Here is a 26,927-nt window from a genome sequence, read left to right as displayed (position 1 = left end):
TCATCGTTACATCTCGCTTTTAGGTGGTTTTTCAGAAAGCGGAAACAGATTAATTTATATTTAGTTATTTTATACAGCAAAAATGCTCTGAGCTACAAGAGAATTGACAAAGGGGCTCAATTCTAAAATGTATTAAGCTCATATGTAGAGGCATTGCTGTATTCATTTAATTTTGCTAGATTAGCTGCCATTTAGGACAATAAAACACTACAACCCTAAATGCGCACTGTACTTTTCTGAGCAGCTAAGGCAAAACTTTTTCACATATTCAAAACTGAGGACTCTTTGCCGTTTTTAAGATTTTCACAAAGTAGGAGCAGGATCTCTTTGAAGCTCCTTCTCAACATTGCCGTATCGTCCTTGCTACGTATGTAAACTTCTATACCTCTTAATTTATATAAATTCTTGCTTTTAGAATGTTTTTATCACAATACTATTCAATTTTTTATCAACTCATTGGTTTTTTACTTATATGTTGTCCAAAGTTAATTTTATGTTTTAGAGTTGTTCAAAATTATTTTTGCCATATATTTTCAGCCTAAGTACGGTGTTTAAAACTATTTAGGAATTATTTTCTCTTTGATTACCATAATGCTGCTTGATAATAGAAAAGAAAGAAGCTTAGAAATTAGAATTATAACATGTAAACTTTGCTCACATGTAAATATAAATTATTTAGATGTGAACAAAGTGAGTTACCTCGGCATCGCTATATTGATAATTGTTTCGTGAAGAAACTTCTATTATGGTTAGCAGATTGGTTTTTTGCAGTGAATATATGCTGCAATAGAAGTAAAAAAATTTTGAATAACCCATGTTTTGCATATCGGGATTCTAAATCCTGTATGACCTAGAGGTTTTTTAGGACAATCCTGAGTTATGTTGAATAGTGAATCATGCTAGGAAACTCCAGTGGATCTGGATTTTCCCATATACTGTACATGTAATACATGGAAGGATAACTCTTGAGATAACTTAACCCACTTCCCTAAGCCTTTTTTATCACATAAGTTCTGACTATTAATTGTATTTGTAATGCCATTATTCACACTCTTTCAGACTAGGAATCATTTTGGTCCCCGCTGTACAAATCACTTGATGTTAGATAGTACTATACACTAATATTTACTCTTATCTCAGGTACACTCCTGTATAGCACATAACTACAATGCTTGCCATTCAGTAGTACATATGAGTTACCTATCAGTCTGATCTGTCTGCTTAGATGTACACTTTTAACAAACTATGGTAATAAAGAAATAAGGTTTGGGTCTGTTTCCTGTGAAACAAATTGCTGTCAAAGATGCACAGGAACAAAAACCTTCTGATGATATTAGCGGAAAATAACCTGAAAATGTCCTGTTATGGATCGATTGACTGTAGCAAGCCGTCTAAACTCAGCGCAGCTGAGCTGTGAAGTGATTGCCACTTGCGGTTAGTCATTGGGTCTGTGAGTTTCTATACCCACATATATGGTTATTTTTTGGGCTTTGCTCTACCTACAGATATATCGTTTGTCTATTGCTGAACAAACTAGTTGTGCGATGGTGGAAATGTATATGTAGTTAAAATTGGTGGTGATACATTTTTCTGAACAACTTTGTCTTATTAATAGGCGGCCAAAGTTATGATGTTTGTGTTACTTGATGTAAGTGAATGCTGCTAGCCAACGATTTTTTATTAGCTGTTATGACATACAAGTTTGTGTGTTCTAGCACATTCTGGAGCCTGATGACAGTCAATAGAAAGGACAGTAATTGAAAATCACATGTTACAGCTTGTAATAAGTAACATGTTGAGACAAGTGCCACAGGAATGCTAGGAATGTAGAACAAGCTGCTAAGCATTTCCTGATTGTACCCAATTAATGATTCTGGAGTTGGTCAACTCTCTAAATCTCTAAGCAAGGATTACCTTTATCTTCTCTTACTTCATATAATATAATTGTTTTTGTCATGGCTAAGCATTAGAATTACATGTGCAGCGTTTTAAAGCTTGCATACCACTAAGCTAACAGTGGATTTTAGTTACAACACAAATTACTATGTTTTCTGTAGATTAACATGCAGATTAACCTTAGATTAACATGTAGATCAACCTTAGATTAACATGTAGATTAACCTTAGATTAACATTAGATTAACATGTAGATTAACATGTATATTAACATTGGATTAACATGTGGATTAACATGTAGATTAACATGTAGATTAACCTTAGATTAACATGTATATTAACCTTAGATTAACATTAGATTAACATGTATATTAACATTGGATTAACATGTGGATTAACCTGTAGATTAACATGTAGATTAGCCTGTAGATTACCATATAGATCAAGCTTCAGATTAACATGTAGATAACCATGTAGATTAACTGAGTTAAATTCTTACCAAGTTTCACGCCAGCATTATTCTAGGCAAAGTACAGCTATTTGGGATGAGCAAGAATGGCTCTCGCCTACCTTGCCGATATTGCATTCAAAAACTATTCACAGAATTGTTGAAGTCAGTAGAGGTCTTTGCAGCATTTCACTTGCAGCATTTCACTTGCAGCATTTCACTTGCAGCATTTCACTTGCAGCATTTCACTTGCAGCATTTCACTTGCAGCATTTCACTTGCAGCATTTCACTTGCAGCATTTCACTTGCAGCATTTCACTTGCAGCATTTCACTTGCAGCATTTCACTTGCAGCATTTCACTTGCAGCATTTCACTTGCAGCATTTCACTTGCAGCATTTCACTTGCAGCATTTCACTTGCAGCATTTCACTTGCAGCATTTCACTTGCAGCATTTCCTTAGCAGTAAAAAGGGTGAACAAGGGCACTAGACTAGATCATCGTTTTTTAGTAAACCACCACGGTGAACCAGCTAATTAAATCATTGGCTAAATTAGTCTGTACACAAACCGGCTGGCAATATGTACACTACTGTTTATCTAGTGGATATAAAAATGAAAGGTTGACGCTACTTCGAGGTTTTTCACTTGTCGCAGTTATTGCTGGTATTAACGTTGGTTGACTTGCAACAAAATTCACATTACAGTTATTTAGTATCAAAAGGTTCCACATGTCTTACTCTGCCGTGTTGTAGGTGCAAAATATGTGGAAATGTGATTACAAGCTCTTAAAAGCTCAAAAAGGAGGAACAGTTAATCACAGCCATCACGAAAACGCCGTAGTTCGGAACCCCTTCATTTTGACGGCGTACTCAACTCGACGTGGTTATTGTTCTGACACATGCTGTTATCACGTGAATTGAAAGGCCAATAAAAGGCTCAATATAAAACGTTTTGTAGCACTAGTTTATGACAAACAGTTCAAGTTTTACCGGAAAGCCCTTATCGAATATATATGCTCGCTACTTTACAGTTTTGTTTCAACTTGGTCTAATCATCTTGTGGTAATCTGATCATGTGACCTATATTTCCTGCCAAATAGCGTGAACAATTTCCGCAGCATTTTTCGACTATCACAGGTTACCAACAGGCTCCTCATTTTTATCAGAGGATGATATATGCACTCCTTCAAGCTAAAGTAGAAAATTAAATTAATTTTTTAAGCTAGGTTTTGAGATATCAGAGCTCAAAGTGACAGCATTACAATGATGATGAGATAGACGCCGAAGGTCAATAAACATGGTGTTATTGAATGTGTGGAAATATTTCAACGAATGAGGTTGCGTGAAAGTGTAAACAGAAGCACAATGTGTTCAACTATGTCCAATTTGAACCGTTTTGGAGAGGGTTTCCAACCTACGGAGTTTTCGTGATGGCTGCGGTTAACTGTTTGCTTTTGAGCTTTTTAGAGCTTGTAATCACACTTCCACATATTTGGCACCTACAACACAGCGAAGTAAGACATGGTGAATCTTTTGATACCAAATAACTGTAATGTGAAGTTTGTTGCAAGTCAACCTTTAAGGAAATGTCACTCTACAACCGTTGTTCACATTCCACGGCCATGACAAATTGGTCAGCAGAGTTTTTAGAATTTCCAACATCCAACAGAGGGAAAATGGAGGTCCCCCACTGTTAGGCATGTATCTTTAGTTGTGGTTTATGCGGAAGTTAACTGACCATGGAGCAAAGCTTAGCATTCTTATTGAAACAACCCTAGAACCTCGTCCAATTACTCTCATTATGATATATGTTTTCCTTCTCACCAATCTTCAGTAACTAGCGGAAGACAAAGCTTAGATTCCTATGTCAATCATTCTGCTTTGGGTGCAGTTACACTACTAACACCAAAAGGCAGTTTGAATGATACATCCTTGAATGCCTGGAATCTTTTTCAAGCTAATATCTTTGCATTTTCTCCAATATTAATGTGCAAGAAAACATTTCATTTATCGAAAGCCATTGGAATATTATTGCGGCTTTTTTTCAAACCAAACCTGATCAGAACTACTGCAATCATAATGCAGTTCGGTTTAAACAGTTATTACATAATTTATTGTGAATTCTAATTGCAATTCAGATGTCTGTTTTAAGTAAGAAACTCTGCTGTATTAAAGCTACTTTTATAAATTATTTACGAATGTGAACTAGGATAGGATACTGAACAACATCAATGGTACGCTTTTGACTTTCGCGGTAAATTATAATTTTCTGGGAGGGTTTAAGTATTTAGGGAGCCACAACATGAGATTGAATCAAATGGAGTTATTTATTTCTTATCTAATGAAACAACATGCTGCTTTTAAATATACATTTTAAACATTTTTAGCTTGTAGATATTTTTAGGTAAAAAAATTTAGAGGTTCCATTGATGGTTTGGCGGAAGGTGGCCCCAACTGTCCGGCAATCCCAAGGGTTAAAACTACGGATGAAGCCTGAGTGACAGAGTTATTCTTACAATGCATGTCATGCATTGTGGTTCAATATGTTCAAATTTGTTTCTATTGTTCGATAAGGTAGCAGCCTTTTTCTACTATATATTTTGAGAGTTCGAAACCTTTTCATTCAATCGTGATTACAGGCCAAAATAACAGGCAGGCATCAACAAGTATCTCATACCACGGAGGCTTTCCATTCACAGTTTGCTCGCTCTAGTGTGGTGCAAGAGTATTCCAGATAATCTTTCTGCTCATAGGGCAAGTTCATTGGTACAAAAATAACCTAGCTTTTAGAACATTACGTCTTATCATTCATTGCCTGTCAGTTTTGTATAGCATGCATTGTAATATTGATAGCATGTACATCTATTCATTGTCCATCTCTCCAAAACCACCAATCATCTAAAGTTATATGCTCTTAATCTTATTTCTTTTTCATAATTGAACAAAATACTTAGTATAGAATATTATTAATATCATTTTTTCCGTGCATTTTGGTTGATTTTGATTTGAGATATTCAAATCTAGGAGGATGTTTTATTTCAGGTTACATAAAATTGGTCGTCAGTTTTGACAATTTTATTGCATAATTTTGCTATTATCTTAGCTTGTGACGTTTCAAATGAAAACAATGAAAGATCCTCTCTGTTGGTATGAAGAGTCCTATTCATTTTTGGGTAACTACCGTACTTTTCGCACTATAAACCGCACCCCTATATAAGCCGCATCTGCTTTATTTTCCAAAAACGATAATAAAACAATACATAGGCTGCACCTTTGTATAGGCTGCAGAACTCAGGAGGGTGCTTTTAACACGGCAGCAACTTTGCTGTTTAAAACGGAAGTGCCTAACGGCACTTTCGTATTAACCGACGCTTTTTAACCTAGTGCCTAACGGAACAGTACCGTTAGGCATTGTTTCGTATTTTTTTTCACCACTAGAGGCGCACTAACCAGAGATTCTGGTTAATGCGCCCTAGCGGTCAAAGAAAAAGCCACAGATTAGCCGCACCCTCTTAATAAGACGCATGGCTCAAATCATCAGAAAAAAGTAGCGGCTAATTGTCCGAAAAGTACGGTATGTGTTTGAGTTCAAATCTCGTACGATGCAATCTTTTTACCCAACCTGTGACCTTGTAACCTGTGACCTTGTGACTTGTGACCTTGGTTTCGAACAGAAGCATGGATAGACATGACTCTTATTATAGTAAAGAGACTAAAGGTTCATAAAACTAAATAAATTCATAAACTAAACATTCTTTATACAAGAATATTTATTTTTTCCCGGCGTTTATTGTTATTTGTTGTGATTATTGGATAAGATCACTGAGAAGGTTCTTAGTTGAGATTAGGAACGGGCAAATAACCTTGGCGATGGTTCAGAGTAAAAGTTAACTAAAAGTTTAAAGATTTACAGTGAGCCAAACTGACTACTTTCTACCAGTTCATCTTAACATGCTCTGTGTATTTCTATAAAATTGTAAATTTTCATGCAAAATGGATGACATTCTTGAATTAAAACTGTGAGAAACATACAAATTTGTTAGAGAATAATGCTAGCAAAAGGAAAATCTGAAAGTTGGATTTAAAAAAACATTGACAAAATCAACAATCATATCCAGATATGCCATTTGCCAAACCCAAAACCCTGTCTCGTTCATCCTGATGCTATGTTCAGACAAAGAAAACTGTCGTGTCTCTTACAGTATCACCTACGGAACTACAGAGCAGTGACATCACTCGAAATGCTCAGAACCCTCTAGCAAGGCTTGGTATATGAAGAATAATATCTACAAGTTAAACTAGGCATATTTCTTGACTTGTAAAGCTCGCATAAGGTACTTCCTTTCTGTTTCATATCATTCAATGTGCTTCTGTTGGCTACTCTCTATAACTGAAATTTGGTCAGTACATCTTATGAGCATTCCGTTTCAACTCTTTTGATTCTACAGAGTAATAACTGTAGCAGCCATTGCAGAGCTGTGTCAAGGTCAGTAGAATGGGCCTCAGAAAATGTATGATTTAATTTCGTTCTTTTATTGTTTTATCAGTCTGTAAATCTGTCTTTACCAACCAATCTTCTAGTCTATCAAATTCATGTAATGTTTGAAATCTCTTTTTGTTGGCAATCTGTAAAAGAAATGCCATGGCAATGTGAAAAACTCCATTAATTTTTTAGAATTGACTAATGAAGCCGTTTGGAGATTGAAGAATTGAAATGGAAGCCTATCATAGGATGATCCCTCGGTCTCTCTTATTTAAAAGGTAAAATCAAATGCTCTTTGCGGTGTTTCATTTGTTAATATGATTTAGATCATATTTGGTTTAATGAATCAGATAAGATTCATATTATTTTACTGAGAAAGAGTCTGTAACTATGGATCTCGATAGAATTATCTTCTCAACAACTGTTACTTTTTGGCAGAGTTTTGTTAAGCAAACACTGTATCAGGTCAACAGGTATCTGAGCCGACTTCATACCCTTGAAGCAAACACTGTATCAGGTCAACAGGTATCTGAGCCGAATTCATACCTTTGTCAACCAGAATAAAACATGATATAAAGTTACAAAACCTTGCTACTAGATTTCTACTAAATACTTCATTAGCTTCCTTTCTCTCCTTTTGGCCTGCACGGCCTTTCGGTGAGGAACGAGCTAAGCTTTGAATGGAGTGACATTGAACAATGAACTGCGTGAAATTTAACCAAACTTGAAGACTCACTAGCCCACCGACCGGTTGTTCAGCGAATGAAAGATAAACACTGTATGACAAAAGTAACCTACAATAAATTATGCAAATGGCTAGACATCCTGAATGTAATCTCACACTTTGTGTTGTTGATATGATGATTCCTGAGCACTTCCTGATGGAAGGTTTAGGCTTTGATAGTCTTGCTTTTCAATTTCTTCTGTTTAAACTCCATTGCGCCTACTCACATCACTATTTATTAAGAATTCGCTAGGTTGTATAATGCGGTTGCAGCGCTGGTATTGATCTTTACTATAATAATAATAAGAGTTCTGTCCATCCGTCTATCGCCACGCTAAGAGCATCAGGGAAAAAAATTGCGGCGCACCGGATTTGAACATAGAAATATTTAGATTCTTAGCCAAACATACCGCCGTTTGCGCCACTTGACCACCTTTCCACATGTAAGAATAATTGAGCACATACTTATTACATTTATCAATTTCTCACGGCGCATGCATGGAATCACTAGTTAATATTGAAACCATCTGTTATACATTTGATCTTTGACACTGTAAGTTAGGGAAATTATTCAAGGAGGGAAGAGCACTAGAGAAATAACAAGCCTACCCATGTTTTTGATGAAGTTGTAGGTCAGTGACATTGCTGTCATGCTGTCACTGACCTACAACAGTCGCTGACGCTAGCGTACTTATGTGAATTAGGAGTGCTTAATATTTGTACCTGCTGCTTTATCGTAATCAGCTGGCTGATTGTCAAAGAGTATATTTCAAAATATATTTTAAATATACAGTCAAACATGGATAACTCGAACTTTACGGGACCGAGCGAAAGTGTTCGATTTATCAGAGCGTTCAAGTTATCAGAGCACTGTCACAAGTCCATGTATTTATTTATTAATAGATACATGCACATATACAAACTATAATAGAAATCAAAAGCATAAATGGCTTGTTTCAAATTAAATGCTTCTAATGTAAAGTTTAAAACTTTTTTATCAAAAAGTATAGGAGATTTTTCTATCACTTGAGATTGTTTTGTTGTTTGAGGTGATGTTATTGCCAAGACGTTTTTTAGATTAAAATTGGCAAAACTTGATTGTTGTTGAAATGCTCAGAAGAGAAGACATCTTTTTCTTTTGAGAGTTTTAACCGAGATCAATTTTGCCGATTTTTCTTGAGGTTTATGCGAAGGTCACCTCGCTTTTCCATGCTTCTGAAAGACGATCGCTAAGCGGATGTTTGGTAAAAATCAAAATTCACCAAACCTTTAGAAAAGTCGTTGACAAAAATATTTTGCCGACGGTGGTAATAACGACGCCTATGATTTACGAAAAGTTGAGGTTTACCTCTATGACTTGGAATAAAGTGATTTTCTAAAGCGATAACAACCATCTCGGTAGCCGTTGGGCAAAAAACTGTTCGAGTTAACAGAGTTGAGGTCGAGTTATCTATAGCAATTTATCATTACGTGGGAATGGACCAAAGAAACCGTTCGAGTTAACCATGTGTTCGAGCTATCCGTGGGCGAGTTATCCAGGTTTGACTGTATTTTAAGCCGCTCCACGCTCAAGTAGTTTTACTTGTAATACAACTTTGATGACTTTAAAAAATAATATTTTGCCATTCAGGATAAAAACATATTAAAAAATAAAATTGTTTTGAGCCTATTTTTAAAATTAAAGTTGGTTATAGTGTCTACTACTAGGTGAGTGATAGGTAGTGTCTTCTGCAGGGGTTCTGTAGTATCTACTACTTGGTGGGCTGTAGTGTGCACTACTAGGTGACCTTTAGTTTGTGCTACAAGGTGACCGTATGAATTAAACCTAATTTACAACAATTAGATGACCTGTGTTTTCACAAATAACTTTGTAGCACTATGGCCATGTGTCATTTGTTCATTTGCGAAAAGGCTTACTCCCGGTCCTGTGGAGTTACCTCCACCATTGCTCAGATGTTTCAGTTTTTCTCAGTTGACTCACACCCATTGGTTAATAGCTTCCTGTTGGCAGCACCTTTTTCTTCATCTCCGTGCCACCACCAGCCTAGTCTTCCAATCTACTGGACAGCTTGCAACATAGTTATATCAAGGAAACGACTGGCCTATCAGCTGATGCTGTGACATTGCAGAATTTTATAGATTCCCTTTACCAAGAGCCACGTGAATTCGAGGATTGTTTCCTTTATGTAGTCACGCTTATTATGATATTTTTAGTATTTAATGTTTTTGAACCATTGTGTGCCTGTCTAGATTAATTGATTTATTTCATTCCAGTCATTGTTTTATGTTTGGATTTATATAGTTTGTGGTGTTTTGTATTGTTCTCTAGATATTAAATGGCTTCTATGATAAATTGCGCAAAAAATTATTTATTTGGTCACCTTGGTTCCAGATTAATTGACACTGGCACATGTTTAATTTAAATGCCCGCGTGTCGTCACGCTTAATTAATTACATTATATTACAAAACGACTCTCATAGGTACAGCCTTGGAATGCCTGCCACACCTTTAACTGGTTTGTGTTGTATCCTGCTCATTTCAAAGATATTTTAAATGCATGATCTAATGCTTGGCTTACCAACTTGAGTGTTCAGTCAATAGTGCAGTTCAAATGGAGAAATATTTACATCATTTGATCAACTGGCATTTAAAACGTCTTGTTTGCATTCCTGGTCATTCTTAGCATTGCAACCATGTAATGGCAGTAATAACCAGGGCTGATTTGTCTAGTGTTGTACAGGCTTTTGTTTGAATAAATTTGTAATGGAAGACGAGGTTTTATCCGAATAATAGTTATTTAAATATAGTTTTTATTATGTTCAGGTTAGCTGGGCGTAGATGAATAATGATTAAATTGACCAAAATGTGACATATAATAATCCTTTTTACTTATGATGTTGCAACCCAAAGTTCATTCCAAAGTCAGGCTATCAATATATAGAGCAGAGGCCTTTAGTGATGCTTGATGCCTTTTGTGGTACACACGCGATTTAAACTAATTCCATATTTGAATTATTGCGGAAGAGCTAGCTGATGTCAAATGTTTTTGAACATACAGTTTTTGGTTAACAATATCCAGACAACTCAGAGCTACGGAGATAGTTGACTATCTGCATGTCATTCCCAATACACGATCTTCTGTAGGCCTATGTGGTTTCTGGGTTGTTTTTCTGTAATATTATAATAATAGTGAAGCTAGACAAAAAGGCCTGATTTGAATTTGTTTTTGAAGATCCAAATTCTCTTGAATTTTTATAATAATGCTATTATAATAATTATTACAAATAAAATATTTTGTAGTAATGACGGATATGTATTTTTTATTTATGTTCTAGCACTTATGACTGATAATGACTAATAATGATTTATAGCTAATTGGAAAATTTAAAATTGTTTATATTGTTAGTATATTTGGTGGAGGCCAACGTAAAACATATGTTATTAATCATCATTGTCAGTTTCAAAGATGCGGTCTTTCCTCCCATCTGGCTGCTCTCTAATATATAGTCACTATATACATACAGTAGACACTCCTTTAACATAAATAATCTATTCTGATAACCTTTATATTATAGGGATTGTACTTTAAAAAACAGTAAAATACATATAATTGGCTTAATCCATTCGAAGATCTTTCCAAATTCATCCCTTGGGCCCTTCAAAAAGGGAAAAATTTAACTTAACTTTTTAATTTAATAGATTTTCCCTTCTCACCACTTTCACTTGATTTAGGGTTCATGATTACAGTAATTTTACGTTAAGGGCAGCACACAAAAAATATACTAGGTTATTTTTTATTTATATAGTGTGCAGCTGTCGGTTACGGTTAGCATGCTATAAGGGTTCCCTGTGTGTAAGGGTTATGTACATTAGGTATGTACATACCATTTAGAGTTCCATAAAGTACCTTCAAGTTGTTGTGACGATTGTGGCACATGATGATGTTGTAAAGACATCATTGATGCATATGCCTCTACAGCGCATCATTAATAATATGCTATGAGGTTTTCATCAATTGATTTCTGTCATTTCGTTTTTTAGCACGTAACAAAAATATCACTTCGTTGATGATTATACTGGTATTAATAAAAATTTATACTTACACGTAGTTAGAGGCGGTCAATTGAAGCAGGTGTTAGTGTGTTGATTTACCATGCTGAATGTAATGAGTTCAAGCCCCGTCGAAGGCAATCTTTTATCCTAATCTCTGGTCTTTGTTTTGAACAGATGTACAAAAGCATCTCTTATCACAGTAAGAATCTACTCGTGTTTAGGCAATTGTGTTGTTATATACACAGCTGTGGTGTGGTGGATAGCACTGTGAGTTGCCATGCGGTAGGGTGAGAGTTTAAGTCTTCCTACGGGGTGTTGGGAAGGGCCTCTGATATAAATTGCTCCTGTAGTAGGGGAGGCAACTCTGATAGCTTTTGAAACTGCCTCAATACCCTTTCAAAAAGACCCGAGTCGCGTCATGACGCCACTCTCAAAACACTTTTATTACCATTCACTTGAAATGGCCTCACCGTGGGTCTTTTTGGGAGGGTACTGAGGCGGTTTCATGTCATGACACTCATGACTCTCAGAGAGTTTAACCCTTTCGATGCCATAGACGCATAAATGAGTTTTCTATGGTCGAGTGCCTTAAACGCATAATTGCGACTTTTCTAGCAATTGCGTAGTAACTTCAGTTTATTGTTCGTTGACAACATAACCCACGGTCTTTAGGACTTTCATGATATTGACACCGTTGTCCGAAAATATCTCTGTAAAATTAGCCTGCAATAATGAAGCAATTGTAAACTTTAGTTTGAGAACTACTAACCTATGAACGAACAATTTTTTTGTAAGTTTTGCTAAGTCTTAATGGTTCACCGTTTATCTGTATCCAAGGGTCAAGGTTTAGATAAAAGAGATCTTTCCGTGATACTCCAACCCGTGACCTACAGATCGGTGGACCGACGCTGTAACACCTGTATCAATCGATTGCCTTACAATATTTATGAACAATTGCGCAGCTACCTATTTTCTGTTTTGTCGACACATCTGACGATCTATCTTGACAAGCTAGAATGTCATGGAAGTTGTATATACATGTATAATAGATTAGCATGCATGCAGAGAGCGTTTGCGCAGTACGACTCTGCTGTAGCGATTGCGATGGTCTTCTTTACATTTTGAGTCTGTACGATCGGCACCACCTCTCTTTTTGTCCTCTCACAGTCGGCTTAGCGGCAATCGAGCCGACTATGATAGGAAGGTTCGGCCTGGCTATGCCGGTGACCGTGAAGTCGGTCTCGCCAACTCTGGTCACCCCGCTCTGCCGTAACACTAGTTTAAACAAACGAGTTGGATCAAGTTTGTTGAATCAGGCAGAGTTGAGTCGGTTGCTGCAGTTATGCACCATCGACAATATTTGGCTCGCGCATTGACATCACTTCGGTTAAGCAAAAGCCTCATTTCGTTGTTGCGTAATCAGGTTGTGTAGTTGTGTAGTCAGTCACCTCCCAATGCTGTCTACCGTCACATTACTCTTTAATTCCTTTAATTTAATGTTTAATAAAATGCATTTTTCAGATTTGATACAATTTAAAAGGCTATAAAGGAAAGACTTGTTCTAAAGGGAAAGCGTGCAGTCGGAAAAGTGAACAAGACAGAGAACTAGAGCTTATTGAATGAAAGATATGCACAAGATTCCAGTAAGATTTTAAGAATATAATTTTATTGTCAGACGCTGTAGTAACATTTCAACGGTGTCTAGGTCATTTCTTCAGATCTTTTGTAAAAGATCGTGGTTGAATCTGTTTTGAAAACATTGCTAAAAATTCCAATACATCTGAACAATAGCTGTGGAAATATTTCTCGTGCAAGTGGTAAGCACAGCAACGCGCTGTCGGGGTATAAATTTGACTAAATCCAAATTAAAATAGCAAAGGAATATTAGAATTAATATTATATTATTATTATTAGAATAGCAAAACGGGGTTAATGCTTATTGTGAAGTGTTGGGGTATATGCCATTGTGGCAGGGTTTATTGCTTAGTAAGAGGTGAATAGATTAGAGAAGACATAACTTGTCATAAAGATACCTCCCGGGAAGGGAAGGGTCTACCACCTAGCTTGTCTCTTTTATATAGCTTAGCAGCTATCACTGACAAATATATTAAAAATGCGACGTACTAACAACAATAGTTAATATTGTATGACAAAGAAATATGTTTGTTATTTATGGAATTTCATTATGCTGTCTTTCCTTGCTACGATATGATTAGCCAAGATGTATACTTGAACATGTCTATAGGGCTTAAAAATAGTAGAGAAGAGAGGCAGTAGAACTAAGGCTAATTTTTCTATATTAAACTTTGCGTGATTTTCAATGTTTAAATTTCTTTCAAATGATAAGTATTGTTAGTTTTTAAGTTTATTTTGAGATCATGTAAGAGCTTCGCGATCCTCTGCGGTTGTCTGCCCATTATAATTAACGCGCTGTTAAGACGAAATAGTCTGCATTTGCATCACTCCATGCTAAGACTGCGGTTACTTGTAGAGCTTTTAATTAGAATCGTACTTGCCAGCACAATAGCAATTTTTAAAAACAACATCCGAGTCGTTTCTTGGAAACGATTTTTTACCAAAATGGTGACCGGTAGTGGCCGAACTGATGGGGTTGGTTAATGGAAGCGGTACATTTGTGATGCTGCGCTGGTACGTGCACTCCAGGTGCCCTAAACACGACATGTTTCCAGGAAAGGCATGTCAGACGCCAAGTCTCCTGGTAGGCTTACCACATTGTTGTTGAGCCAAGTTGGTGATTGAAATGGTGGTAAAATATTGTGTGTAAATTTAGGTAAGTCAGATCTCTGTTCTCTCTCTCAGAACTCGGTATGTAAATATGATTAATAGTTTTATGTTATTATTATTTCAGAATTAAAAAAAAATTATGCTAATTGATGGTGTTATGTCATTCTTCAGGCAGTAAGAACTGCCACTGACCTTGAAACCATCATGAATGCGTCTTTATAACAGAAATTGCTGACCTCTATGTTACTTGTCATGATTAGCGCACCTAAAACCCTTTTTATCTATTTATTATAATTACCGGTAATTAATTTTGTCTAAAATATTTTTCATCAATATTGTTTATGAGTAACTTTGGCCAAAACATGAAAAAAATATTGCATTGCTTAGATAACACTGTCTATCTGGCATGCATTAACCTTGAGGGAACTGCAAGAGGCTTGCCCCACATGAGAAGAAAAGTTGTTCTCATCTTTGTTTGTCGATGCCTCCATGCTAATTTTCGTTTGTAATTTTTGTGGAAAAGTTGAATATCAGATTATCGAAAGAGATTACTATAGAAAATATAATAACCATATCAATCTGCAGGGCTCTGTTATTTGCACCATTGCTTAAAATTTAATGTCATGAAAAATTGGCCCAATTAGTGGCATGACCAGAGATGCGCTAGTTGCTGTGATGTGCAGTGTCACGTGTAACAATAATATATTTTTGAAAACAGATAGTAATAATGATAAAACTTGTCGAATGAATTCACAGTTTAAAACTAATTATAAGTAATCATGGATTAGGAATATTTCTGTCACCCTTAAATTCTCCCTAATAATGGCTGGAGTTACCAGAGGAGCTCAATGTTGTACTTTATGTCATACCTTATGCCTGAGCTACGCTGATTCATATTGAAATCTACTCTCATCATTTCCCTATTACAGAACATTCAAAGACAAAAGATTATTGCACAAAAATATCAGGAAATATCCAAGTTTTGAATAAATAGTTGTGGTTTGATGCATCATTCTTTAAACACTTGGTTTACTATTTAAAGAAAATTTCTTCACAGACCTAATCAGAAATTAAACTCTTTTGTTACCATTGTTTTTCTACTTGACGCAACTAATTCATTTCCTTTATTTTTGTAATTGTTTTTGTAAGCTTACGTAGTCTTAGAAAATAGATCGATGAATGTCGGTATTTCTTAGCAGAGACAAATAATATTGGGATGGGGGATGGTGTTTCACGGCGCATTTGCGCGGCACTTATCTCTGCGCTACGTAGAGATGACCTGGTATGTGCTACGTACGTACAGACTCTGTGCTACGTAGAGATGACCTGGTAGCAATGCTGGTCACTTTCTCTGAATCATCTAACATGCTTCTCTTTAATCATTATGTTTCTACGGTGAGGTTAATCTGTAAATTTGGTCAATTCGCGAGTCAACCGCAAAATATAAATGAAAAAATCCACAAGTCAAGCAAGTTATATTACTCGTAAATCTTTACTGAATGATTCACGCTTGCGAATGATGAAAACGGTAATTGTGAAAGATGCGTTAGAAAATGTCGCGCCAGCTAATTATGTAAGCTAAAACTGTGACGCTAATTATTGACCTATGACATAGAATTCCTTACCTTTTTTATCAAACTGCCGGCATTAATCCACAACATGCGATCCATTGAAACACTTATGTAACTCAATGTGTGCACAACTCCAACTCCCCACCAACCGCACCGTGGAAACTTAGTGGTTGTAAATCTGGGGCTCATCAATATATCCATTGTTAATATCAGTTCCTTATGTAGGTTACATATCGCACACATATTTCCTTTTAGCTTCCGAAGCTAGTTGGACAATAAATTGTGGTTGAATGTTTTATACAAGACTAGTTCTGATGGGATATTTCTAAGTAACGAATACATATAGTTCATTAAACTTGGCTTTTAAAAAATTGCGAAAAACAAAATATGGCATAATTGTTAGCATTGCAATGGCATGGTTATCTTCGTGGGAAGGGATAGTTGCATAAAGCATTTGAAGAAACCCTGGCCTAGTTGAAAAATTTTCATAATTTTCTGGTTGTCTTCTGTGATAATAATATGATAATCTTACTACAAGTGACAAGATCTCAATTATTAATACACAAAAATTGCTTGTTAGATGAAGCATTTGATGAACCAAATTTGGGAATTAAAACTACTCTGACCTTGACCTTGTGCCAAAATAAAATCAGTTCAATGTAAAAAGCTTCCTGGGTTTTGATTACTAATTTCCATCCAATTCTAAAGCGGATGGAAGTTTCTCTAAAGAGAGCAAGGCTTTCTATAAATTCACATACTTCTTAGTGCTGCCAGTGATCTTTACTATAATAAGAGCTCTGTCTGTTTGCACATCCATTCGGCCATCCATCCAAAGCCACAGTCAAAGGTAGGAAAAAAATTTGCATCATACGGGATTTGAACCTGCAACATTTGGCATCGCCTCCCAGTGCTCTACCACCTGCACCTTGCGGGACTTTAGAATTATTATGCATACAAATACATGATGCATCACAGCCAGTTTACTAATCTTATCTAATATAATAAAAGCTAGTCTGTCTGTCCGTCCGTCCGGAGCCACTGTAACAGTGTCGAGAAGAAAAAGATTGCCTCACACAGGAGTCAAACTCAGATTTTGCGGTAAAGCATGCTCTACCAACTGGGCTACTCGACCACTCATCCACATATAAGAAGAAATGTGGACATGCTTATTATGCACGACGGACTCTGACGACGCTCGTGACTCCCAGCTTGCTAGTAGTGATAATATGCTGTTTTTGTGTAATCTTACTTTTCTGTTTATTAGTGTTAGAATTTTCAATTTGACTGCTATAAATAACATACATTGATAACATAAATCATCAGTACCAGCTTTTATGTTTATTAGTTAATAATATTCAGTCAGGATGAACCAGACAGGCCAAAGTTTAACATGCTAACATTGGCACCGAAGGAGTCCAAAATAATTGTCAATTATTATTTTAGCCAGATTTTCATAGCTCAAGACTTTAGATATCAAAATTGAATTTTTACAGGGACATAATTAACTTTTCAGTAAATAGGTTTTGTCATAACTTGTCATAACTTTTGAACTACACAATCTAAGAAAACATTTTAATACCGAATTAACCAGCATAAAATTTTACATCATCTGATACCATAAACAAGCTGCAAATGTGTTGCTGAATGAGTTCTGACACTTTTTGACCCATTTCGCTGCTACCATGAGTTGAACCTGTTGCGAGGGGGACAAGTTATCACTATTATTACAGCTTACGGCATTATTTTCACTGCTAAAAATCAAATAATCACTCTCAGTTGAGCTATTTTTCAATAGATAATCATCAGAAATCTGTAAATTTGCAATTTGTGAAACCTTGCTATATAGCTGTGATGCTTCTAAGGTGACTCGTCATTGCGAAGAAATTTCACAAAAGTTTTGCAAAGCAAAACCAAGCTCAGGATGGGCTGTAAGCATGTTTTCTAATGTCAGACGCTGTAGGCTAATTAATAAGCTACTCACTAATCAGGAACATTTTATACCAAGCCTACTACAGCTGTACCAGCGGCTCTTGACAATACAAAAACGCTGCGCCATCCACACTACTCGGCTCTTGGTACGCAACGAGTTACGAAAAATTCAGATTTTTGTGGCTTTGTAAATCATCTGCTTCAAATATATAAATAAACGAGGTCAAGTGTGAAATATTAGACTGACTCGAAAAATGTTAAATATATGAATGTTCCAGACTCACACTTGTAATGACAAATGGGACTTCAAGTTGTCTATTGGCTGTTTGGTGGAGTGGTGACCCTGCAAATTATAACAACACTTGTTCGTTAATGAGATGCAAGATGATATTTCAATTTTGCAATAGGAAGAAACTACCGCCTACGTGGGCCGAATTAAAAGTTTGTTCATTGCATCACAAGGAAGACCCACAACAAAAGCTCTAAGCAATACCGTTGAAACAATGTTTAAATTGCAGCTAGCAAAGATATTCAGACATTCACCGCTTATTTCATACTTAGTGACAGCCATTTCTGTATGCCAGTGATTATTTTGAGATCAGGAAGTTTTTTTAACTGAGAGACTGTTTTTATTGTGTCATTTTTAGGAATAGTTATTTTTTATGTTCAAGTTGAGCATATAAACTAATCCAGCAATGAAAAGATGCTTGTTTATTCATATACTAACTGTGCTACTTGTTGTCAGGGTAATAAAAAAGTCTTGGAAAGAAAATTGATTTGTATTTAGCATAACAAAATCTGCCATTCTAACTTTCAAACTGCATATCGTGAGAAAAGTGCTTTGTGCAGTTTAAATAAATTAAGAGAAAAAATAAAAACAACTGAAGGTTTTCAAACTTTGTCAAACAACTAACTTTTAAAACTTTCATATCATGAGGAAAATGTTTTGCGCAAGTCAAATAATTTTAAAAAATAAAACAATTATAAAAGGTTTTAAATGTAAATGTGAAATAATTAGCAAGTAATAGCTCAATTAAGTCGGTTTTGTTACGTTTACAATAAAAGATGATTCGGTAATGATACAATTAATACGAACTGAGAAAAGAAAATAAAAATCATGAATATGTTGAATTAGTAATAACACTCCTTCTCTTGCATAGAAGTGTGTTTATAAGAAGAGTTACTGTTCCACCAGAAGCTATTCATCAAAACTTTGAGTACAACGATAGTGGTACCTCTCAACACTGGTACAAATATAAAAATGAGATATCGTACTGTCTTTGTCTGACCTAACATGCAGAGAGAAAATGTAAAGGTTCTTCTTGCGGAGATGATACAATTGTCCGCATGGAAAAGAATCGGCCTTGACCGTGATTTAGCAATTGAATCTTACGAAAAACCGAAAATAGAAGTTCAAGAAAACGAAAAAAAGTATCCTGTTCTATAGAGGTGATAGAATTCATAGAATTTCAAATAATACGTCATTTAGCGTGCGCATTCGCTAAATGGTATATGATGACTTCGTTGACCAATACACCTTGTGTAGAGCGCATAGATTTTAAATACGGTAGCGATTTACGCGAGTGCAGATCTATTATCATGCAAAATTTTAAATATCCAAGTTTTAATAGCTATAGCTGGACATACACAATGACAGATACACAGACAAAATTTGAGAACTATATATATATATATATATATAGATTTGTACGACTGCTATGGGTGTACTGCAAACATACATGGTTCTAAGTTACCCTCAAACCTCTAATTGCACGCCATGGTGCTGTACTGTTCAACCCGTTCTTTAGAGTGGCGCTTTATTAGAGGTGACATTCACATAAAGAGTGTTGTTAAATTTTTCAACTGCCTCGTCAGGATGTTGAAAAGATAAATCTAACCCTCTCACAGGTGAATCAAATGTCGCTTATATTTTGCACTCTCTTTGGGTGGTGCGACATTAACCCTTTTGGAGGCAAAATATTTGCTAACTTACCTGGGATTAGTCGTAGATTTTTTAAATAAATATGCACGGGAAGCTGATACATGTCTCTACTAGTTGATATCTATTGCTTGCAATTAATCAATGATGATCTTATAGCATGCGTTGCCATTTGTTTCAGCTTTCAAGTTTTTATTTTATTTCAAATTTGAAGGTCTATTTTTAATTTAAAACTATATTTAACCAGGTTGCATAAAAGCTCATTGCACTCATCGTTATGTTTGCTACAGTTCGCAGGCAAAACTGGCTTTTTATGTGCAATAGAACAGGAGCTACAAGCGTTGATCCGGTGTAAGCTGACTTCAGATTCCGACAATCATGCCATCAAATAATATTCCATAGATATGTAAATTTACAAAGTTTTCTAATAATAATCTGTCAAATGCTGCAAATATGTATTTAAGAACAAGTGACATAAAAAACCATGATTATAATACACGCAGCAACAAAAATTAACATTTTAAAACAAATATTAACATTTTTAAAACAAAAATATTAGCATCGTTTGCTTGGACAGTTTCGTTCTGATTGTTGTTTCATTTGAAATCGTTTCATATTCTTCTGGCTGTTCAATACCTTCCACAATGTCTTCTGACCTCAACTCCTACTCTGCACAGATGAGCTAGTTGATATTAGCGTTCAAACAATTTTTTACCGGAGCAAGACCTTTACGCGATGCCTTATAGAATAAATGTATGCCCTTCTTGCACGAATAAAGAAAAACCGCGTGTAATCAGAATAGTCTCAAATGTTAGTCTTAAAATACATAGTAGCACATTTTCCATCGTGAATGCAAAAGCTTTTCCCACATACATCAAAGTAATAAGACTGCATCGAAAAAGGAACTGCTATTAGGCTGATACAGTTACTAGATTATTTCTATGGTGTAGCAATCAAAGCTTCTAACGAAAAAACCTTAAGACTTGGAGTTTGAAAATAGACTTGGATACGAACAGAAGCAACAAACGAATTAGTTGTTATTGATGTAATGGAGTCATTATTATTACAGTTTTGTGGATGATTTCTTCTGATCACTTGCTATTATGGGTTCGTGAAGATTAAGACTGTCAAATAGAAGTGGTGGTCAAATAGAAGTGGCGTTCAATTAAAGGGGGACATTCTATTTATCAACCTTTATTTATCAACCTTTCTGCCATAGTGGCGCTTAAATAGAGGTGGCGTTCAAATACAAGTTTTGCGGTATATCGAAGCCGCCTTAGTTTTAATGGTCATATTTATGAAGGAAGCACTGGTGGTGTAGTGACTAGCCCTCTGTACTGACATGTGGGAGGTTAGTGGTTCAAGCCCAGATAGCTGTCTGGCTTTTCTCCACCAAGAAATTTAAGAAAATCGTAACATGAGGTTTCTGTCTGTAGTACTATACTTTCAACTCATTTAGAAATTGTTTGCTTAAATTTTATTGTCTTTTTTATCTTGTCAAGAGGATGTTTTTGCGCATAGTAAACAGATCCTACTGAATGGGCATCTGCATAATCTAAGATATGATGTGCTTTCATATTCCCCCGGTGGTACTCTTTATTTGTCCTTGAGACAGGATATGCGATTAACAGTCACTGAAGCTTTCCAATACACTTGGAGTTATGCTATACACGCTACCCTCAATGATACACGATTGACATAGTTATTGTTTTAGTACTAGTGAGAAAATTCATGGCCAAATGTAATAAAACATTTTCAGCATTTCATGAATGCATTTGTTACATGGCTGCAGTTGGTCAAATTGTTTGTCAGACTTAGCTACAAAAAATATACATGGACATAGATCTCAGGTAATGGGTTTCAATAATGCAACATATAAATATCCGTACTGTTGATGAGGCCTCTACAAGTTATGCTCCTGTTTCGTTGTGCGCCCTAAAGCCTGAGAGTCTAAAGCCTGAGAGTTTAAAGCCTGAGAGTCTTTAACAATGAAGCTCGTTCTAATTCATTCTTAATTGCTGCAGCAAAACCGCCACGCAAGCAAAATGAAGAACTTTTACTGCGACTCGTGTATAGAAGTAAGCAAACCCGGCTTTCAAGTTTATATTCCTAACCTTTTTTTATAGTAGTTTCGCTCTCTGAGCTCATAAATGACAGTTGAAACATCATAAAGCTTCTGTATGGTTGTTGAGTGAGGCAGAGTAATTATGTATGTTTTTGTTTTTATTTATATTTTTTAGAATGTTCATAATATGAACAGAAAGTGAATACATTGAAGTTCGATAAAAATATAGCTGTGGGCCAACACATTGTAATACACAATATTTTGATGGAAGAAAGTATCTCTGAAAAACTGACTCAATGATTGCCAAAAGTTAGGGAAGAATTGCAAAGCTAGAACTATGGTAGTTACGAATTTATTTGAAAACGAATTTGAAGTAACTTTCATCAAGTGATCTTGATGAAAACTTTAAAGGTTGACTTGCAACAAAATTCACATTACAGTTATTTGATATCAAAAGATTTACCATGTCTTACTCTGCTGTGTTGTAGGTGCCAAATATGTGGAAATGTGATTACAAACTCTTAAAAGCTAAAAAACGAACCGTTAATCGAGCTTTTTATTGGCCTTTCAATTCACGTGAGAACATCACGTGACAAGACAATAACCAAATGTAATGACTACGTCAGAAAAATAAAGAGATTCCAATCTATGGCGGCTTTTCGTTTTTGAGCTTTTAACAGCTGGTAATCAAATTTCCACATATTTGGCACTTATACAACACAACAGAGTAAGACATGGCGAATCTTTTGATACCAAATAACTGTAATTTGAATTTTGTTGCAAGTCAACCCTTAAGGAAAAGTTTTAATCAATGACATCACTAAGAAACAAAGCGAACGAGCGGTAGGCACGACGATGCACATGATTTCTTCAATTTCTGTCAGATAGTCCACATGTGGGTGTTTAAGAGGTTATTCTCTGGAATCAAACAGAGTTCTAAACCAAATATCTTTAGCCATCCAACAGGAGACAATGAGTGTGAAAATTGGATGAAAATGGGCAATAGATGTGAACATGCATGGCGTTTGTGTAGATTAACGGACACACGCAATTAAAAATTGCTATATATTAAAATAGTTTAAAATATTTTTGGATTTTCACACTCTGTGATATCTGCAATAATGCATATACAGAGATTTTATGCGGCTGGTTAAGACTGCTTTTTGACTGCATGCGCCCACCTTAGAAGGGTATTCATGATAAGATTTTGCAAAATATTTATGATTGAATAGGGTACACGCTGAGCATTCAGGTAATCCTGCGTTTCTACAAAAAAGTTTGAGTTATATTTCACTTGCCGTTCTTAGCTATATGTTACCGACACAAGAATCTCATGATCAAAGAATAGTGGAACAAACTCCATAAGAGAGTTTTTTAGCCGACGCTGAAGAGTTTAGTTATAATGCGATCGCTTGGTTGTTGAAGTCCAAAAAGGTTTAGAATATCTACAGAGACTGGCTTGTAGCTTTCGATGCTGCATCAACACGCATGTGTTTATCTACTATCAATAGATTCTTCTCAACTGAGTTATCATAGTATTTCCTGTATGCAAGGCAAAAGCTACCATAGCTTGCCTGAAATTGTGACGGATCCAAACACTTTGGGTGTATCTCTGTCATGTACTTCTTACTCCCAGGGATCCAATAGCGCTAATAAAAAGCCGATCTTCTGAGGTTCTATCGACCAACTAATCAGAGACCATAATTTGTAATAATCATATTATATTTAATCTAGGTCATGGGCTCTACATTCAACACCATGTAATCATGATGTGGCATGGTTGCAACCTTTAGAGACCAATTCGCCCATGAAAACACAAACAGATGTTGAAATTAATAACCAGATAGGTGTATTAAAAGGACAAAGCCTTGTAACATCTTAATGACTATCTTTTCATTTTCATCTTATTCTAACTTGTATTAGAAACCCCCTTCTACAAATGCTTCATTTTGTCAGCCACAGAGACCTGACTATGACAATATACCTTTACTAATGATCACCTCAACCTTGGAACTTTTTGGCATCCGATCTGAACTTTTACCGAAGCTTCTTTGACAACGGGATTCTCGACTTTGATGCAGTTTCATAAATCAGTGCATATGTTTATAGTTTCCTGTTTCATAGCTTAGCTATATGCACTCTGAATAGTATTAAATCGTGCTGCATACCTGCTTGTTTTAGTTTTAAAATCGTGGATTGTAAGAAAACTAGCGTGAGCAGTAATAGTGCTCAAAATAGAAAATGCTTTACCAAGAATGATGACAGAAAATTAAAAAAAAAATTGGGTGAACATCTTTGGAATACTTCTTTAAAAGGCTAGTAGTGGTTCGATCTTGAGTAGGAAAGTGAAATTGAAGTGAAAAAATAAGTGAAAATGAAGAAGCTGGCTGTGTTGTTTAAATATGGAATGTACTCCATATGGTTCTCTGAAGTATTTATAGTTAGGTTTTTAGCTTTGGAACAAATTTAGCAAAATGCGCTGTTTTAGAAATCTTTGCTCAAGGACTATTCGGCATGCGAAGCAAGTATTGGAACTAATTAATTTCATATATTAAGTTTTTGGTGTCTAGCAAATGGCTATACTTTGTTGCTGTTCTTTTTTCACCTGCAGCCTCACTTACACAGGCCTCTTAATGAGTACCTAAGAGGAATAAAGGAGTTATGGGTTGGCGGGGCGAGCTGGGCGGGTGGAACAGACATGCTCAGTGGGTGAGTCCAATAATGAATTTTTTTTATAGATGACAGATTTTATGCTAGAAATTTCTTTAGTTGGATAGCATGGGTGGAGTCCCACTACGCACGACTTGTATGGGTGGAGTTCCTCTTATCTCCACTTCTGCCGAATCTCACAATTAACACCTGGTCAAGTGTGTCGCTGAAGTGCCCTCAACACGTGGAGTGGAAAAACATTCCTAAATTGCACATCATGATGACGCAAGTGATGGATGCTTACTTTTGCAGGATTTTAAAAATATGTGATAATTTAATTTGAAAAATGTGCGAGTATACCATAAAAAGGAAGTTCCTGACATGTATATGAGTGTATCATAAGATCTCATTAATTTTTTTGCAACTTCTGATGTGAAATTTGAACAAATTTCCAGCCTACAACATCATAATTTTTTCCAAACAATTCCGTTGTGCAAGGTAGTACATATGTACTCAATTCTCATTTTCATACTCAGATTCTAGATTGATTTTATAATTATATTCAGCGCTTTATAGCTTCCTTTTATAGTTTTGAAATCTTAAGAATATTGTGTAAGTGGTGGTAATGATGAAAAAGGAAATGGTTTTTTAAATTAAACCAACGGATAACTGACGCAGAACGTGAAGAAACATTTGGGCCATTTTTTAAACACATTTTCCAAGTTAACTAGCGAGGAAGAGATTGGAAGTGATAGGAGGAAGATATCCTATAGTAAGTGAGAGAGAAAAGACTGGCTGTGAGGATTAAAAATACGGTATAACAACTGTCTTATGTAGATCTCATTTAGTCTTGAGTTACACCAGACCCGTGATTTTATCATGGGTCTAGTCTTATTATTAAAATGTTCAGATTAAGGAAAAGTGTGACTATAGCTCCCATAGTAGCAAAGAGAGACAGAACATAGAGACAGACAGAACATAGAGACAGACAGAACATAGAGACAGACAGAACATAGAGACAGACAGAACATAGAGACAGACAGAACATAGAGACAGACAGAACATAGAGGCCGACAGAACATAGAGACAGACAGAACATAGAGACAGAATACAGAACATTGCAACTTGAATGCAATAGCCGATATCAACTATCACAGCAATACTAACTAGTAGCATTATTTTGCACAAATTTTTCTTCTGAGCATTTTAACTGTGATAAAGTTAAATCGATGTTAATCTTGTATGTCAATTTTAATCTTGAAACATTCTGGCAGTCAGATGACCTCAAACATAAAAAACAATCTCAATCGCAACAATCAAGAAAAGTATTGATGCCTTCTGATGAAACTTGCTAAGATTTTATGAAAGTTTGTCTTCAACTCAACAGCCACAGAGATCTGACTGACAATATACAATCAAACCTTGAATAATCATCGCTTCATCCTACAACTATTTTGACATCTGACCTAAACTTGTACCAAAAATGTTATTGACAAAGTGACTCCTTACGTAAAGCATTAAGTTTCTCTCAATGATGCGGTATAAATCAGTACTTATGTTCCCATTTTTCTATTTCATATCTTGGTTCTGTAGTCTTTAAATAATATTAAACTGTGCTGCATACCTTCTGTTTTTTGTTTTAAAATCTAACCTTGTTTCGTAGAATCATGAGCCGACTATCGATAAACACTGTAGCAATCTTTAGAGGCCAATTCTCATAAAAACACAAGCTGATGTCGAAGATAAAAATCAAGCAAACGTATTAAAAGGACAAAGCCTCATAACAGTTTAGTAATTGTCATTATGTCATATCTTACCATCTGCTAGCCTGTTGTTCTGCACATAAGAAACCTCATTCTGCAAATGTATTAGAGATAAACTTTCTGTTTTTTTTGTTTTAAAATGTTCGTAAGAGGGCTAGTATAAGTAGAAGTAGTCATGAAATTAAAAAACAATTTTTCTCAGAATGACGACAATGGAATATTTATATATAAATAATACATGTATAAATGTATATTATTATATATATTTATTTATACAGTAATATATCAATAATATAATATATATAATAAATGTAATATATATTATAATATTAATAATATATATCATAATGAATATTCATTAATGTTTAATATATATTATTAAATCTATATATAAATAATATAATAGAAAAGCATCATATAATAATAATGCACTAGTACCAGTAGGAAAGTGAAAGTGATAAAACCGAAAGTGTGGAAAGGAAAGTGAAAATGAAAATAAAAAAGCTGGCTGTTATATTTAAAGATAGAATGGAGGTAATTAATCACTTGAAGTATTTAAAGGTAGGTTTTTAACTTTGTAACAAATTTAACAAAATATTCCTATTTAAAGATTTTTACTCCAACAGCTGTTTCGGCATATGAAGCCAATTTTGGAACAGATT

At 35.4% G+C, this 26,927-nt stretch overlaps 1 protein-coding gene across 5 annotated transcripts in view; it reads left to right on the top strand.

Moving 5' to 3' along the window:
- LOC137393636 (uncharacterized) overlaps window positions 1-26,927 on the top strand; it is a 101,119-nt gene that overhangs the window by 25,011 nt on the left and 49,181 nt on the right. For 2 of the 5 annotated variants that reach the window (XR_010978309.1, XR_010978308.1), the window contains exons 3-7: window positions 4,983-5,097; window positions 6,546-6,677; window positions 7,019-7,104; window positions 13,126-13,247; window positions 24,465-24,562. Coding sequence is in view for 2 of the 5 variants with exons in the window: in XM_068080274.1 (XP_067936375.1) it covers window positions 7,058-7,104 (47 nt within the window). In the remaining 3 variants the exon portion in view is untranslated. The remainder of the gene's footprint in view (window positions 1-4,982; window positions 5,098-6,545; window positions 6,678-7,018; window positions 7,105-13,125; window positions 13,248-24,464; window positions 24,563-26,927) is intronic. The other 3 variants (XR_010978310.1, XM_068080274.1, XM_068080275.1) reach the window with 3 other exon arrangements.

This window comes from Watersipora subatra, chromosome 4 (assembly GCF_963576615.1).
Source record: "Watersipora subatra chromosome 4, tzWatSuba1.1, whole genome shotgun sequence".
NCBI lineage: Eukaryota > Metazoa > Bryozoa > Gymnolaemata > Cheilostomatida > Watersiporidae > Watersipora > Watersipora subatra.
Note: the sequence above shows the minus strand (reverse complement) of the source record. Positions and strands in the feature narration are given on the sequence as shown.